This window comes from Agelaius tricolor, unplaced genomic scaffold (genome assembly GCF_023055355.1).
Source record: "Agelaius tricolor isolate 1412-34295 unplaced genomic scaffold, bAgeTri1.0.p SCAF_13, whole genome shotgun sequence".
NCBI classification, from domain to species: domain Eukaryota; kingdom Metazoa; phylum Chordata; class Aves; order Passeriformes; family Icteridae; genus Agelaius; species Agelaius tricolor.
Window position 1 is genome coordinate 9041437 of NW_027269273.1, and position 15712 is coordinate 9057148.

At 44.7% G+C, this 15712-nt stretch overlaps 1 protein-coding gene across 2 annotated transcripts; it reads right to left on the bottom strand.

Annotated features, from left to right (window-relative positions):
* Positions 1–764: 764 nt before the first annotated feature.
* LOC139595469 (protein NDNF-like) lies at positions 765–8725 on the bottom strand. 2 transcript variants are annotated; one of them, XM_071438674.1, is made up of 5 exons: positions 8085–8725; positions 6747–6811; positions 5857–6052; positions 4023–4147; positions 765–3039 (listed from the first exon to the last, which is right to left on the bottom strand). In XM_071438674.1, the coding sequence occupies exons 2-5, from the start codon at positions 6772–6774 to the stop codon at positions 1688–1690; spliced, it is 1701 nt and encodes a 566-aa protein (XP_071294775.1). In that variant the 5' UTR covers positions 6775–6811; positions 8085–8725; the 3' UTR covers positions 765–1687. The 2 variants fall into 2 exon arrangements, with proteins under 2 accessions (XP_071294775.1, XP_071294776.1); XM_071438675.1 differs by lacking the exon at positions 6747–6811 and having other exon boundaries at positions 8085–8721.
* Between the last annotated feature and the right edge of the window lie 6987 nt (positions 8726–15712).

Sequence of the window (15712 nt, forward strand, 5' to 3'; positions counted from 1 at the left end):
ATAAGTGCCTGAAATTGAGAAGGAAGGCAGAAAACTTTGAGATTTCCAAGCAGAGATGACCTCTGTTGCTCTCTGAGCTCAGACTATTTTTGGCAGGAGGCAAATGAAGCGAGGGCCTGCCTTGGAATGAAGGCAGAGCAGCTGCCAGCCCCTGTAATTAGCCAAAAGGCTGTGGAGTGTGGACAGGAGGCTGCAGAGCACGTGGCTCCTGCTGTGGCCCTGCTCAGTCCGGGGCAGTGCCTGCAGGAATGCAAAGCCCAGCCAAGCCCAGACCCTGCAGCTGATCCTTGGGGAGGCCTGGCCCCTCATCTGGGGCTGAGCAGGCACAGAGTGCCCTGGACAGGGTGCACAGGGCTCAGAGTCCTTGGAGCAGGAAACACAACCCTGGTCCTGCACACAGGACTGATTCTGTCCTTACCAAGGGCCTCCAAACACACTTGGATGGAATAATTGTTCAGAGTAAACTGGGACTTTGACCCTGAACTGCAAGACAAATACACAACAATGGATTTAATCATTTATGTATGTGTTTAGTGTAATTGTAGAGGAAAAATAATTACTACAGGCAAAATTTCTCTGGCAACCTCTTGGTTAGTGAAGCTATTGTATCTCTTCATATGTAAATTCCAGGCCTGCCTACATACAAAATACTTTCTACTGATAATTGGAAATGAACCTAAGGGAGTTCATGAAGACTTAATTGTCTTTTTTAACCCTGTCTCATGTCATATATGGAAGGTAATCAAGGAAACAAGACAACCAAAGTGTGTCAGAATTTTTATTACAAATATTTTCCTTCCATGAAATTTAGTAGGAAAACCACATTTAATTTTTCTCAAAGCAATGCATTCATTGATATAGGCTGGCTTAAGGATGCAAAGAATGAATATATTACAGTCAGGAATCACAGAGTCACTGACATGGGCTTGATTTCAGAGGCTATAGTTCACAAATCTTTCCATGGCAAGATTCCTCAGTTGCTGCTTTCCTCTGTGGGCAGTAACACAGCAGTGTATTTGTACATTCCTGAGAAAAGCCAGATCCAGAGCCAGTTCCTGGCCTCAATTTTGTCTGTTTCTAACCAAGCACAGTTTCTCTGTAGGAATGAAACCAAGCAAGCATGCAGGTTAATAGGGGAAGATGTAGTTCAGCCTGCTTTACTCAATGCATCGAGCTATACATCAGTTCCACTGCTTTTTCAATTTCTTTTTGTTTCCTTTCTTGCTCAAGCAGTGAGGAATCTCTTTCTCAAGAGCAGTCTGATTTGTGAGATCTCTCAGTTCCTCATTAGCTGCATGAGTTACAGATAGTGGAAAAATCTCTGGGACTTGAGCAATGGTGTGTGCTTCATGTGAGGCATTTCCCCATCACTTCTGTGCTGGATTTCAGAAGCATTTTAGGTAACCAGTCTATTTCTCGTGAGTACTCTTGGGCTATTTTATTTCCATATGTATGAGTGTTTCACAACTCTGTTTTTAATGTTTGAATGAGAAAAGGAAAGAAAAAATGCACCCCACCTTACACAGGAGAGAAGACGTATAATCACCTAAGATGTGTTTTGCTGTAGAATCTTATAGCTTGAAATTTTTTTTGTCAGCATAGTTCAAACTGCAGGGGCTCTGACTTGGGTTGGAGTAGATTTCCATACTACCTGCATTCACTCACTTCGGGCTATCATTCAAAACCTTCAACATTTTTTCCTGGTCTTCACAACTTTGCTGTGATATCTGACAGGGATGCCAGACGGCCCAAAGAGATAAACATCAAACAAGTAGAGTGTCCCTGCCTCCAGCCCTTTGATGGTCTCTGTGGTGACGGCTCGCTGGAGGTTGAGGTCATAGAAGTACTTGCACAGCACTTTCTCTGATTTGTGCCGAGATTCAGGCCCAGAGCACCTGTCTGCACTCTGCAGCTCCCTCCAGATCTGATCCTCCTCAATCCTTTTCCTGTACACACAGTACTTGCTCTCCTCTTGTGTTCCCAGCCAGGCAATGGTCACAGACCTGCATGTTCTCAGTTTACTGAAGGATTTGATTTTTAAGCTCTCTGGAAGAAGTGGGAATAAGGGCTTGTGGAAATGGGGGGATGCCAGTACCTTCACAGAAGAGTTAGATTCCTCTGTGGACCTCAGCTGCACTGAATAGGTGTCCAGCAGCTTTCCCTTCAGGGAGAAATACCTCAGCCCAGAGAGGTTTTCTGATGCCACTGTTTTGCCGTTCCTTGTTATGTGAACCCGTATTTGGCCCCGACACAACTGAAAGGTGAAGTGGATTTTCTTGTGCCTTGCCTGGTACTGCAGACTATAGAATTTCTGCTTTTTCCCATCCAGGACCACATGAATCACTTTGCCATCTTTCAGCTCTGTCACCTTGGGCTCAGGTTCTTCCAGGGTCCGGGCGAATGTCCCGGTGTACGCGGCGCTGGCGTTTGTGAGGAGGTTGACAATAAAAACATCAAAGTAATACTGAGTGCTGGGGCTGAGGTTGGGCACTGTGTAGGTGTTCTTGGTGCCCATGCACACCTGCCTGACTTCCCCACTGCTCACTTTGTTGATGATGCTCAGTTCACTGTTGGACAGTATCATCACCTGCTGTGGCTCCAGAAGGTATGGAGAGAGGGACAGAGCTACCGTGGGTGGCAGCTTCATTCCAGAGGATCTGATGGCTGTCTCAGCAGCACACAAGCTCTTGTAGTTGTGCTTTTCATTAACCAGGAGGCAGTACTGGATGCCCTCGCTGTGCTGCAGGACAGAAGGGCTGTGTTTCCAGGCCAGGGTCACCGTTGTGGGGCCGATGCCAATGACATCGATGCGTGGATCCCCCGGGAGCTCTGGGTACAGGTGCCCAGACGTGGTGTCAGTTGTCAGGTACACGGTGATGTGTGTGTCCCTCTCCGTGGACAGGAACTCCAGCAGGTACAGGGCAGAATGGGAAGACATTCCCATGTAGGTCTCTACAGAATTTCCCTTGTAGTTGAAGAGAGTGGACACCATGCTTGAAGCCTTGTGAGATTTGGAGACCTCTTGTGTATCATGGTCACCTGCAGGCCAAAGGCAGACTTGTAACTTCTGCTTTCAAAGATGTGAAATAAGGCACATCATGCAAGTTTTACTGTTAGGGAACATTGTATTTTCTTCTTGAAAGCAGCAATTATAACTAAAAATATGTTTTAGTAAAAATATGTTGCTACTGGCAATTTATTAAATTAAAATTTGAGAAGCTTTTATTTTAGCAGTGCAGCTGTAGAATTATGTTTTCAAAAATACTGTAATTATGAAACCACAACTTGCAAAAGCTTGGCTTGTATCATGCCTGATGCCCCTACAATTTTCTTCTTCTATTTGCTATCTCTTAGGGTACTTTAAGGAGACTCATTATTTCTGTGCTAGGTTTTTTTCTTTGGATTACTTTTAGGCCATTGTCTTGTGAAGAGGGAAAACTTATCAATTCAAAGGTGTGTAATTTGAACTCCTATGTCAGGTGTACCTGCTTGACAGGTCAGAACTTGTTAATGGCAGCTTTTAGATTTTTAGTTTGAAAAATTAATTAAAAAAAATCATGCAAGGGAAAGGAATTGCCTTTAAGGGTAAAGGCAGTATAGAACCCACTGCCATGGCAGATGTGGCAAGAATAAATGGCTAAGTCTTCTCTGCTTCATGTGGGGAGCAAATAGTTGTCTCGAGTGACCTAAGCCACAGAAAATAACTGAGGCAGCAGAGGGAAGTTCAGCCCAGTACCAAGAGCTTATGAAGTTGGTCTGTTTGTGCAGCCTGGAAGACCTGCAGTTGTTCACAAATATTAACCTTAGATGTAGACATTTTAATATCTAATCCTTAATTTATTTGTGTTGAGGGCAAGATCTGATGGGTTTCCATGTTTTACCCACAGAAACTGGGTCAGTCCATGCAATTTAAAGGAGGGAACCACAAAATGTTTAGGGTTGTGGGAAATTTCCTGTAACACAGTTATCCATGAGTAACTTGAGCTTTCTTTGCCTCTGCTTGGGCAGCCTGAAGGCCTCACCTGGTGCTGCTTTTCCTGGTGGAGGCTTGTACACAAGTATGCTCCACTCAATGGGAACATCACAGGGAGTCACTGTTATCGAGAAAGGGGCAAGGGCCCTGCCCTCTTCCAAAACAAAGTAGTACCTGTAAATGTGAACAGAAATAGAGGCAATGCATCAGGGAATTCAGGTTTGCCCAAAACTCCTTGTAATCAGCTGTTCTGACATGGGTCACTTTGTTTTGGGTAGAAATGACTGTTCTCTGAGGTGCATCCACACAAAGGGATGATGAGTGTCTGCAGTCTTCAGCTGTGGGAAGAAAACAGGCTGTGGGGTATTTATTTTTAATCCACATGTGTTTGCTGAAAGATTTATCCACTGAAGGCAATATTTTTCCCTCTGAGTTTTTTTCCAAGATTTGGGTGAGCATTGTATCTTGTCCTTAGCTGGTTATTTTGGATGATGGATGTGATTTAGCTGGCTGCCTTCTCCCTAATCATCTGTTGCCAGTCCTGCCTTGATTGCCTTTGTGTCAGAGGCTGCTATGCATGAGCACCACAAAGTGCCATCAGTCTCTTTGGTCAGGTTTTGATTCCTGCCTTGAAAAAGCCCAACCTCCTGTCTTGCTCTGTTTTATTTCTGTTGGTTTTTATACAGGGTCTATAATGTATGGACTTGGCCAGATAAATGCTTGGATTTGGGCGCCTCACTCTGCGCTTTAATGAAGGCAATTGGCAATCCAAGGGTTTTTTTGTTGTTCACCAGTGAGACAAGCACAGCCCCTATGGACAGACCCTGTCAGCCTGGAGGTGTGGCTTGCTTTCAAGGCATGGCTCCTAGGCCAGGGTGAAGCTTCCCTGGAATCAGTTCCACATTCTTGAGTCTTTTACTCTCAGCCAAAACTTGTCCTTGCTTGTCTTCCTGTTTGGATGACTGGAATCCAGAAGAACCTTCCTGATCATGCTAAACTACTTCCTAATTGCAGTCTTAGTGTTATGCCACAAGAGCATAGAAAAACTCCTTTTCATTGTTTCAATACCCCTGTTCTTTAACTAGGAGAGCTCCTAGTTCTGCTCTTGTGAGCATGGTCACATTATGTAACATGTGCCAGTTTTTCTGTGCAGTGCACATCGAGGCTGAGCAATCTGGCTCACCCTCTGCTCCATGGCCACTCGGGTGTGTGTCAAAATCTGTATTTGCTGGGCTCTGTCCAAAGTGCATCTCTTCCCAAACAAGCAGATTGATCTTTGCTACCCAGATGCAGTGTCAGTTGTAATATCTAGATCACCTACACATCTGGGTATGGCAAAAGACTTTTTCAGGTATTTTGGGAAGGTGAAGAATGTGGAATTTCCACATGCAAAGCACTTTTGATCTTAGCAAGTTGTAGTGCCATTCAGCAAAACCACTTTTAGTGTGCAGGGCAGTGGCAGATTTCCTGATAAGATGTCTGTGCAGGTATTCTATTGATTTTTGGGGTAGTGGATTTGCTAGGTAAAATGTTTGTATCCCACCATGAATGGAGGATGGCTGCTGTCTGCAGGGCTGAAGCTGGGCTGTTTGTGACACAGCTGTTTGCTGCTGGAGCACCCATCCTGTATCAGTTCTGCTGCTGCTCTGACAGCAGAGAAAGCTGCTGAAATGTGCTCAGGAATCTAAATTTCATCTCAGAGGTTCATCCCAGATTGTGGGAAGTGTAATGACCCTTGAGGAGCGGGGCATTTTTTCTGGCATTTCAGTGTGCACTGCTAGAGCCCTGCAGGTACACAGGGATTCTTGGCTTATCCTGGTAGTGTGCAATTCCCAGTGACATGGGGATGTCTCTGAGAATAGGAGTGGCTGATTTGCTCTTACCTTTTGGGTATATCCTTCAGCAGGTGGATTGTAGTTTCCTTACCATCTGCAAGTAACAGGGAGTGGTAGAAATTGAAGAGGTTGCTCTTGAAGCTCTGTTGGGAGCTGGTGGTGGGTGCTTTTATAGAATGGCACAAACAAGTTGCCATGAGAAGATGGAGGGGAAGATAAAGCCAGAGCCAGGACATCTTCAGTACTGCAAAGTGGGGTGACAAAAGTGAACAGAAATGGCTGTCATAGGAGAGAAAGTAATGTGACCCTCTCTTTCTGTGCCTTTCCTGGTATTTGTTATAATCCCAGCAAGCCAGGAACTCAAATAGTGCAAGTCTCCATTTTGCTGAGTTGTTTAAAGTTCGTGGAGATGTTCCTCTGAGGATCTCTCTGCAAAGATTTAATTGCAGAAACTGCTATGAAGTCTTTAATTAGAGGAAAAAAAATGTAGCCAATGCAGCACAAGTGCAACATGACAATTATTTTAAAAATTAGTTTTACTGCTATCAGAATGAGTGGGAAATTACATTTAAAAGACTTTTTCTAGTTTTTGATGTTCACTTAGTAAACTTCAAGGCTGAGCTATTTGTAATGGAACTGTCTCTTTAAAACTCTCAGGAGGTCCCTATGTCCCAAACCCTGCTTCTGCTGTTCTATCAGAGATCACTGAATTTTTGTTTTGCCCACTGGGACAGTAGGCATGTGTAGATAAGAGGATCACTGTAACTTATCCAGAGCTGTGTAAGATACTGTTTGGTCAATGGTGGAGAATCTTGGATAAGAATCCCTGAACTGGTAATTAGACTTTAAGCTCTGTGGATCTCATTTGGAAGAAGGCTTTATCACTGTAGGGCAATAATCTTGTTTTTAGATTTTTGTGTTGCTTATCATTCTCATACCTGCATCACTTCCAGCTTGTCTCAGCATTTGCTGCTCACTGGAGCTGTAACAACTTGTATTCACCCTGGCAAGAGATTTTTTAAAAATCACTTATGTCCCATTTTTCAACAGGCTTTATTATCAGCTTGGAATCTATGAAAGAAAAGTACAAAACCAGTCCCCAGCAAATACTGACAATATTTAAACTGCTGTGTGCATTGGCCAGAGCTGCACAGAGGAGGAGGAGGCTCCAGTTAGCACAGGAAACTTTGGCAGTGCAGTTATTGACTATAACTTACAGCTCCTTGGTCTGCCAAGGTCAGTTTCAGAAAGTATCAAAGTGGAAGGGGCAGAGACCTTCAGTGCAGGTACCAGCTGTAGCTCAGGGATTTGGAAAGCAGAGGGAGCTCTGTGTGCAAGATCCCTTTTTTGAGGAAAAGTAGCCTATTGCATCTTACAAGCAGCAAGGAGTAAAGATCCTGGTTAAATCTGATTATTGGCTGGTGAGGGGAGAAAACATGCAAGACAAAGGCTCAGTTCTTTGTGATTTTCAGTTCTTTCTGAGATCAGCTCTTTCCCCTTAGTGCCTGTAAAAGTGTGGAAGATTTTAGGCAGTCAGATCTCCAGTTCAGCTCACCTGCTGTCCATTGCAGTTAAACAGACTTTATAAAAGGACCCCTTCCTTTTTAAATCCATTTCAAACATACATTTAAATACAGCATTGAAGCCATCTGTAGGTTTTTTTTGTACAAAATCTGTGATTCCCATAGTCAAGCACATCTTTAGTATCAGTGAGATGATTATGGAAATTATGGTTACCAAGTCATCTGAATGTCCCTCTCAACAGCCAGAAAAAGTTGGTTTATTCTCTGCCTGCTTGTACTATTTTAGCACTTGGTTGAATGCAGGCTTAAACAACCATCTGAACAAGTTGAAAGAATAGATAAGATTTCCATATCAATTCCATTTTAATGCTCTTATAATAGAGCTTTTCCTTATGACTCTGAGTCACTTTGCCACTTGGTTATTCCTCTAGTCTAATTATAGCTTACAGATTTAAAATAAAACCCCAAATATTTTGCTTCACCTTTGACAGTGAATCTGAGTTGCTCTGTGCTTTGGAGAGGATTTTAAAAAAGTCTTTCTGCTGCTTAAATGACAGGATCTTGCAAACCACACTGATACCACAGCAGCTCAGCTTTTCTTGTCCAGGAAAACAAACAAACCAAGTGATCAGCAAACCTATAATCAGCTTATCCCAAAGAGAGCATCATCCCAAAGGCTATTTTCACTCAATTACACAAACAATATATTCTCAGACTATTGGAAATATGTTACACAAAAAATACTGTACTTACCTATTTTGTTCCTGGCTAGATGTTCCTCAGACCACTCGCTTTCTTTGCCAAAAAAGCAGAAAAGAACACAGACTTTTCAGGTCTCTGTAGGCAGATGAAAACCAAAACTGTGCAACCAGTTTAACAGGACAGAACTGATTTTTCCATATGGCTCCTGAACAGACATAGCAACTGAAATGCTTGCAGTCCTTCACAAAAAGTAAAAAAAAAAAAAAAAAAACAAAACAAAAACAAAAGACCAAAGCCACAACGGGATTTTGGTGCTTCCTTCAGTGGGGTGTTTTCAGAGGTTGTTTTAAACTTGCCCAGCCGTGCAATCTCCCAGGTGCTGGTTGCTGTCCCCTCAGCTCCTGGGCTGTGCTGCCTGCAGAGCCCAGGAGCTGCTCCTGCACCGAGTGTCAGCCAGGCTGCTCCTGCAGCCTAATCCAGCCCTGCCTGCCCGGGGAGCAGCTCTGTGAGCAGGGGGGGTGATGCAGAGAGGAGCAAACACTGTTAACCCTTGTCAGCCCTTAATCCAAGCCAGCCAGGGGTGCACCAGTCTCCTCCAGAGACCTGCTTTGGTGTTAGCAATGTGATGGCCCTGCCAAGGAGTGTGTGATCTCCCTGCCCTCAGCTCTGCGGGAGCTCCAGGGAATTCCAGGTGTGCTGAGTTTCTACTGGGGTGCTTTATGGGCCCAACAAGTGCTGACCTAAAGCAGGGAGGGCAAAAAACAAAAGCTGCAAGGGAGAGAATGCTCTGTGTTTTTAAAGCAGACTGGAATTAGCAATCCTTTGGAGGCTGTCAGAGATCTCCTGAATAGAGCTGAGCAGTTTTTTTGGCTTAGAGAGGCTGTGTAAGAAAGAAACTCTGAAAGTGTCTGGGCTGGGGGAGCATTTCTGCGGCTGAGGGAGGAGGCAGCAAAAGGGTGCACGGGAAGAGGCTCACAGCAAGCCAAGCACTTGCTTGTTGGGGCTACAAAGCAGTTGTAGCAAAGCCATGGTTCTTTTCAGGCCGCTCCTGCTGAGTGAGAGCAGTGCATGGCCAGGATTCACAGGCTGCTCGTACTTCTTGGCCTGGGCTGTCAGCAAAGATGCCCTGGGATTGGTCCTGTGGGGATGCCTGCTCAGAAAGGCAAGCCCCAGGGAGCTGCATGAGCTTCCAGGCAGGCACTTTGCAGGGACAAAGGCAGAATATTGTAGGGAGGCTCTATTTTTAAATAAAGTCTCTTGTGTTTGAAGACTGGCTTGTGGTAACCCTTTATTATTGTCTCCTTGGATTCTGAGTTAGATTGTTGAAGCCTTCCCAAGATTAAAAGTTTGCTAAGAAGGAGGGAGATAAAGGAGAAGTAGAAAGAGATTTCAACAGATTTTGCATGGCAGATACTTCTGGAAATGTAAACTTGCTCCTCAGCTGATGTAAGAGAAATATTTACAGTGCAGAAGATGGCAGGAATAATTAACATGTTCATGAATTGTTTTCTGAAACGTTTTGCTGAGCAACTGAGATTTTAAAAAGGGACAGCATGTGGGAGCCTTGATCCAGGCATTGGATGATCAGGGTATTGGTTTGAGCACTGGATGATCAGGGTATTGATATGATCCAGGCCCTGGATGATCAGGGTATTGATATGATCCAGGCCCTGGATGATCAGGGTATTAGTATGATCTAGGCCCTGTATGATCAGGATAGTGGCACCCTGGAGCTATGAGGGGACACTGCTGGATGTATGCTAAGAACTGGCACAAGCAGGGTAAATGGTGAACAGGGTCTGTCAGACAAACCATCATTCTGGTGTGAAATCCAGCCCAGGTCAAGTCTGTGTAACAGATCTGGGAGCTAATGGAAATGTAAGCACCTAGCCAGAGCCAAAGTGTTTCCTTAAAGGAGGAGAAACAGGAGAGAAAGGTGTTGGTGCCAAGTCCAGTAAGGTCCCACGGCCGGCCTGGAAGAGGGAAATGTAGGTCAGATGAAGTGCATCAAAAACGTGCCCTGAAAACAGGACATGATATTCATTTTCACAGAAAAAACATTGGTCACAATGTTAGTGCAGGGTCTATAGTCTGGTTTTGTGGTGGGAGTCTGGAGGGACTCATGGGTGGAAGCCAGCAGGGAGAATTGTGGGCCAGCAACCAGTGCTAAGCAGGGACATCTCTGGGCAAATCTCAGAAGATGATGCCACTTGTCTGGTAAAATCCCTAAATCTGGACAGAGTGGATGTGTTTGTTGTAAAAAGATGGACTCTGTCTTGTCCTCTCCAAACCTCCCCACTGCCACCAAAACAAACCATTAGCTTCTGCAAAATTGAGCATCCGGGGAAGGCAATTGGGAGTATTTCCTTTGGCCATCATTTCAGAGTTGGAAGCCAAATGCTTGAAGGAGCCCTCTGTGTCCCACTGAATAAAACATGAGCAAGGATGTCAGGTGAAAAAGGCTGGTGATGGTGTAAGTATGGAAATAATCCAGCTCCTCTCTGGACAATTTCTCACGTTCTTCCCATGTGTGTCTGCTTACATGCTTTGCTGGAGCAGAATCTGTGCTCATAAATTTTCTGAGAGGTTCACTGAAGCACTATCAAAGGGGAAAAAAGTATTCTCTATGGAGAAAGTTAAATTCATGAGCTAAATTCATGACTTGTATAGCTTGACTGAACTCAGTGAAGTTACAACAGGGATAAATCAGTCCTTGATTTGGCAAAAAATTGCTACAATGGCCTTTTCAGTAGAAAAAGTCTGTAATGAGCAGGCTGTGCTCCCCTCAGGGCTGAGCTGGTGACTTCAGGAGGACTCTTCAGAGATCCTACTCCTGTTCCAACCCTGCTGCCCATCCACACCTTTCACAAATGTGAGAGATGGAGCACCTTTGACACCAGAGACTTGATTTATACTCAGTTATGTAGTGGCTCTGCTAAAAAATCAGTGGTGCTGAAACAAAGGAGCTGCTTTCAAGTGGGAGCAAAAAGCCAGACTCTGGGGTTTAGCTTGAAGCTCTCAAAGACACTTCAGGTGTTCACTTCCTGGACCTGCAGTCCAAAGTTGTGTATTCAGGAGAGGGGTTCTGCAGTTTTGGCAGCCCTGTCCCTCAGCAGGCCTTGCCTGCAGCATTTGGTTGCCGTTTCATGGCATGCCTTGCACGGGGATGCTCAGAAGCTCACCCTGGCTCACCCCACAGAGCACAGCTCTGAGGATTGTGTCACACTGCTGTACTTGGCAAGGAGGTGCAAAAATTGGATTTTGGGTTTTTTTGATGAAGAATTTCCCTGCCTGGCAAGGCTTCTTTGAGCTGGTTTGGTCACCTCCATCAGGGACCTGTCTGTGGGAAGGGCAAGGAGAGCTGCAGTCCTCCCTGTGCTACAGGAGGGAGTGGGAGCAGGGCTGCCCTGTCTTCCATCCATCACCCAGCTGCATCAGCCCTGGCTGCTCATTCTGGCAGCTCCCAAGCACAGACAGCTTCCCTGTGCCCCCAGCCCAGCCGAGGGAGCTCTGTTTCATGAAACTCTGTAAGCAAATTAAAAATGGATGGGGAAAGAGAAATCTAATCTGTCAGTTATGAGATGAGCAGTATTCTCCCTTTCTGTCTTTTCCACATGCACATATGTATTCTATCATCAACTGAGGCAGAATTGTTAGTCTTTGGCTCCCAGCTACCTGTCTGCCTGCAAAATGCCTTTTGAACTAATCTTCCTGTATAAACTACCTTCATAGCCCTGAGCAGAAGTAGCTATGGATGTCTGATGGGGGGAATTATAGCATCCAAACATGTTCTGCCTTTTCAACAGCTTCAAGTTGCAATCTATTCCCCTCAGCAAAAGAATCTGACCTGCCCTGATGGCTATGGTTTGGGGGATGCAAATTTCTGTAAAAATCCCCTCCCAAGTGGAAAGGTTGTCCAAAGCATTGCTCAGTAGTTACTGGGGCCAGTATGTCCTTGATGAGTTCATGTACTTCTGGTTAATATTATTGCTCAAAAAATATCATTCTAGACAGACAGCTGGGCTCCAGAAAGAATCACACTTTGAGCTGTGAAAGTCAATCCAAAGCAAAAGTCTGGCACTTGAAACCTATTGAGGATATTTTACTGGGGCAGCTGCTTTTATTTTTTCCAGGTTTTGTCAAATCCTGGCAATGCAAAGGACTGTCAAATGAGAAGCTCAAGTCTGTTCCTATTCAGAGGCATTAATAAGCAGGAGGGACAGGGAACTGGTAAGTAAAAAGCAGACTTGAACTTTTCCTGCAGCCTGTACTCAGGTGAGAATATAGGAATAGGCTGTTTAGGGTGGCTTCTCCTGGCAGTTCATAGTGGGTTTGTAGGATAAAAGGACAGTGATCTACACTGTGGACCTGTAGCTCCTATTATGGCATGTCTGTGTTGAAAAGTTCTCCAGGGAACAGTACAGTGATAATTGTTATCTACTAACATTACCTGAGTTTTTCCTCAACAGTCTCTCTCCAGGATAAGTTGCTGGCACTTGAAAATTATCTTTTTTGTTGCTGTGGAAACTAAAAAGGGTCTTGAAGGGTCTTTTAGTGACTAGCAAAATAAATATTACAGACACCTGGTTGCTCCTCACTGTTCTCATATTCTGTGTTTTCAAGAAGTGTTGTAATTGCTCAGATGAGTCTGTCAAGAAATGATAGTTATGTAGGGGATATATCCTGTGCAAATCTGATTTTGCAGGATGTGAGAGATTGCTTCTGAGGTCAGTATATTTTATGGGAAAATTCCTTATTTTTAGGGTATACTTGTTAGACAAGTGTAAATTCAGTGCAATAGAAAGAACTTCAAGTACTCACCTAGGAGTCAGTATTACACTTACAGCTTCTCTATGATTTAAAAAGGAAAACATATTGAAAGTCCTGAGCTGCTACTTTCATTTCCTTTTCCTTTTACCATAGCCCCTAGGCTTCCAGAATTTTAGGTTAAGTCCTGTTAAATAATTCCTTAGAAAACACCTACAGAATTCCCTAGAAGTCATCAAGCAGCATAACAGTTTGGGCAGGTATGGAAAAATAAGGTGAAGTTTGCAGCTTAGCTGAAAACTGCTGGTTATCTCAGCTAAGAAAGTCCCAGGCAGAATGGAGTGCTGTCTGTCATCAGTGCACTGTTCTAATAGAGTAATCCTGTGCTCTGTTTTGAGCTGCAGTGTTGTTTGCTTTGTATGACATAGGATTAAATTTGTATGAACAGAACTAATCCAGCCTGGTAGACAAGGAGCATCCAAGTGTTCCCTGTGGTGGAGGTTCTGAAGTGTTGGGTCACTCCTTGCAGTGTCAGGTGAGAGAGGGACAGGGAATGCTGAGCAGCCAGACCGTTGTTCTCAAAACAAGCAGGGCCCTGCTGACTCTGATGCATCTTTCAGTGCTCTCTGATCCTGGGCAACTCCATAAGATTTTTAGAAACACCTTCAGTCTGACCAAGAGGCCTTTCATCTCCAAGGTGCTGGTTTCATTTACAGCATTTCACTTTCCTCTTGGGCTGCTGGGAGCCCTCCCTCCACTGCATAGCCAGGGCAGTTTGCAAACAGCTCCACTTTCCCCCTACAGCACTGAGCAGTTTTTCAGGAGGATGTGATTATTGGTCCTTGCTTTGTTTGTCCCCATGGGCTACACCAGTTTGCTCCTGGGAGCTTTAAAGCAGAACCTGCCTTTTTCAGCATGGGAGAGCAGCCTGCAGGGATCTCCCTGTGCTGACCTCCTCTCTGGTGGCTGGCAGGGGAGGAGTTAAGCACTGTCCTCCTTTCTGCTGTGCTGGCTGGAGTCACTGCCATCCCATCTGGTCCGGGCTGTCCCCAGCTCTTCCCAGCGTCCTCTGGGGAAGGCACGACAATATCCAGGCATTTTAACAATCCTAAACAGATTGGGGGCCACATATGGATGAAAATGATTAGATTATAAGGAATCCAATCACATTTGCTGCCCTAGCTGTATACTTTTAAGCATTTGGGATCAGGCTTTTTGCTCAATTACAAATATTTTACATGCAGCATAGATAAAGTCATTAGGTTTGTCTCTCCATCTTGTCCCAGGGGAATAGTATTGATTTTAATGTTTGATTGGAGGAATTTGATGAATAAAATCTGCCACTTTTGTCATAAATCATCATTCTGTTCTTGATAATCAGACTGCAGAGAAGGAACACTGAACATGATCATACTTGGGTCTATTGGAGGGGAAATGTAATCTCAGCGCTTTTTTTCTGCCTTGTTTACTCCAGTGTGTGTTTTTTTTTTTCTGTTCAATTAAAAAGAGATGGATAGTTCATGGCAGGCCTTACCAATAAGAGTTAATTTCTGTGAAACAATTTTGTATTTAGCCATGTCCTCAGCTGCATGGGAAGCACCTTAACACCCATGTGGGACCCTCCAGGCCAGTCTGTTTCCTGTTCTTTGCACTCATTCCTTGTGGTCCTCCATGACTCCAGCTCCTGGGAATGCTGTGCTTGCCCCAGCTGCTCCTGCCTCCTTTTCCTCCCTGGCTGTCACCGGCTCCTTTCTGAGCTTTGCATGGGGTTGGTAAATGCCCACTCCAAGGGGCAGGAATACAGGTCCTCTCAAACTTGTGAAGGGCCTTGCAAAAGGACCAATGCAGCTTTTTGTGCAAAGGGAAGCTTAAAAGGTCATTAAATAGCAGAAGAATCCTCATAGTGGAAAAAGGGAGCTAGCTGGTCTGGTTCTGCTTCCTTCCCTTCCCATAGACCAAAAGTTTTGCCTGGGGTGAGTTTTCTACTTAGAAAGTTTTATTTTAAGAATTGTCTTGCTAATTCTTATTCTGATGTCTTGGATAAGATGTTAAGTCCTCAAGCACCCCCTGAAGGCAGCAGCCTGCCAGGCTGTGGAAAGTGGGGAATGCTCTCTTAGGACAGCCTAAAAACCTCAGGGAGCTTTATCTGGCCCCTGACACTGGCCTGTGTCAGAAATCTTAGCAGGAGGTTTTCCTATGGCATGGTGGCACACCTAGACCAGTGATTAACAGCAGTGGCTGCAGCCAGCTAATGCTTCAGGGCCTCTGTGAAAATCACACTGTTGATTAAAAAAAAAAAAATTAAAAAATTACTGCTTTAAATTTACAAGCTACTTTATAGACTCATTAATTTTTCATGGGGGAAGGATAAATGAGTGGCTGGGGAGGAGGTCAGAATATGCTATTTACACTTTATTTATAAATTATGAACTTGAAAGCTGACACTTTATGGTGCTTGTGTCATTTCATAATGAAATGGAATGAATCTCTCTGCCTGTGCTGGATCTGGCATAACATGGACATTTATGCTTGTAGGCAGCTCCTAGTAGCAGTGACTGAGCACAGCTCAGCCCTTTGGTGGAAGAGGGATTCCCTTGGCATTTTCCTGGTGCTCCCTCTTCCCTGTGGCAGGTGTTTGACCCACACATTGTGCAGATTGCAGGTTATCTATCAGAGTCCCAGCACAGCCTGGATAGCAAAGGTGACTCTGTCTGACTCCAGAACCCTGTGGCTCCATCTCCACCCCCATGAATAGACCCCACTAAATCACCCCACGAGGCCTCTGCAGCTCAAAGGGAAAATGAGGACGGGTCCAGTGGCACATTCTGAGCTGTCCAGGGCAGGGGTAGGAGAGATTGTCTTTCCTGTGCCCCTGCTGTATTCAAGTGACCCCCTGTCCCCATGGCCAAGGT

What these genes read in the sequence shown, in the direction of transcription:
- LOC139595469 (XM_071438674.1), bottom strand. Translation starts at nt 6,774, where the DNA reads ATGCTGAGACAAGCTGGAAGTGATGCAG. An exon ending in ACAAGCTGGAAGTGATGCAG is followed by an intron (nt 6,053 to 6,746) that starts GTATGAGAATGA and finishes CCCACTTTGCAG; the next exon opens with TACTGAAGATGTCCTGGCTC. An exon ending in ACCAGGAAAAGCAGCACCAG is followed by an intron (nt 3,040 to 4,022) that starts GTGAGGCCTTCA and finishes TTTGGCCTGCAG; the next exon opens with GTGACCATGATACACAAGAG.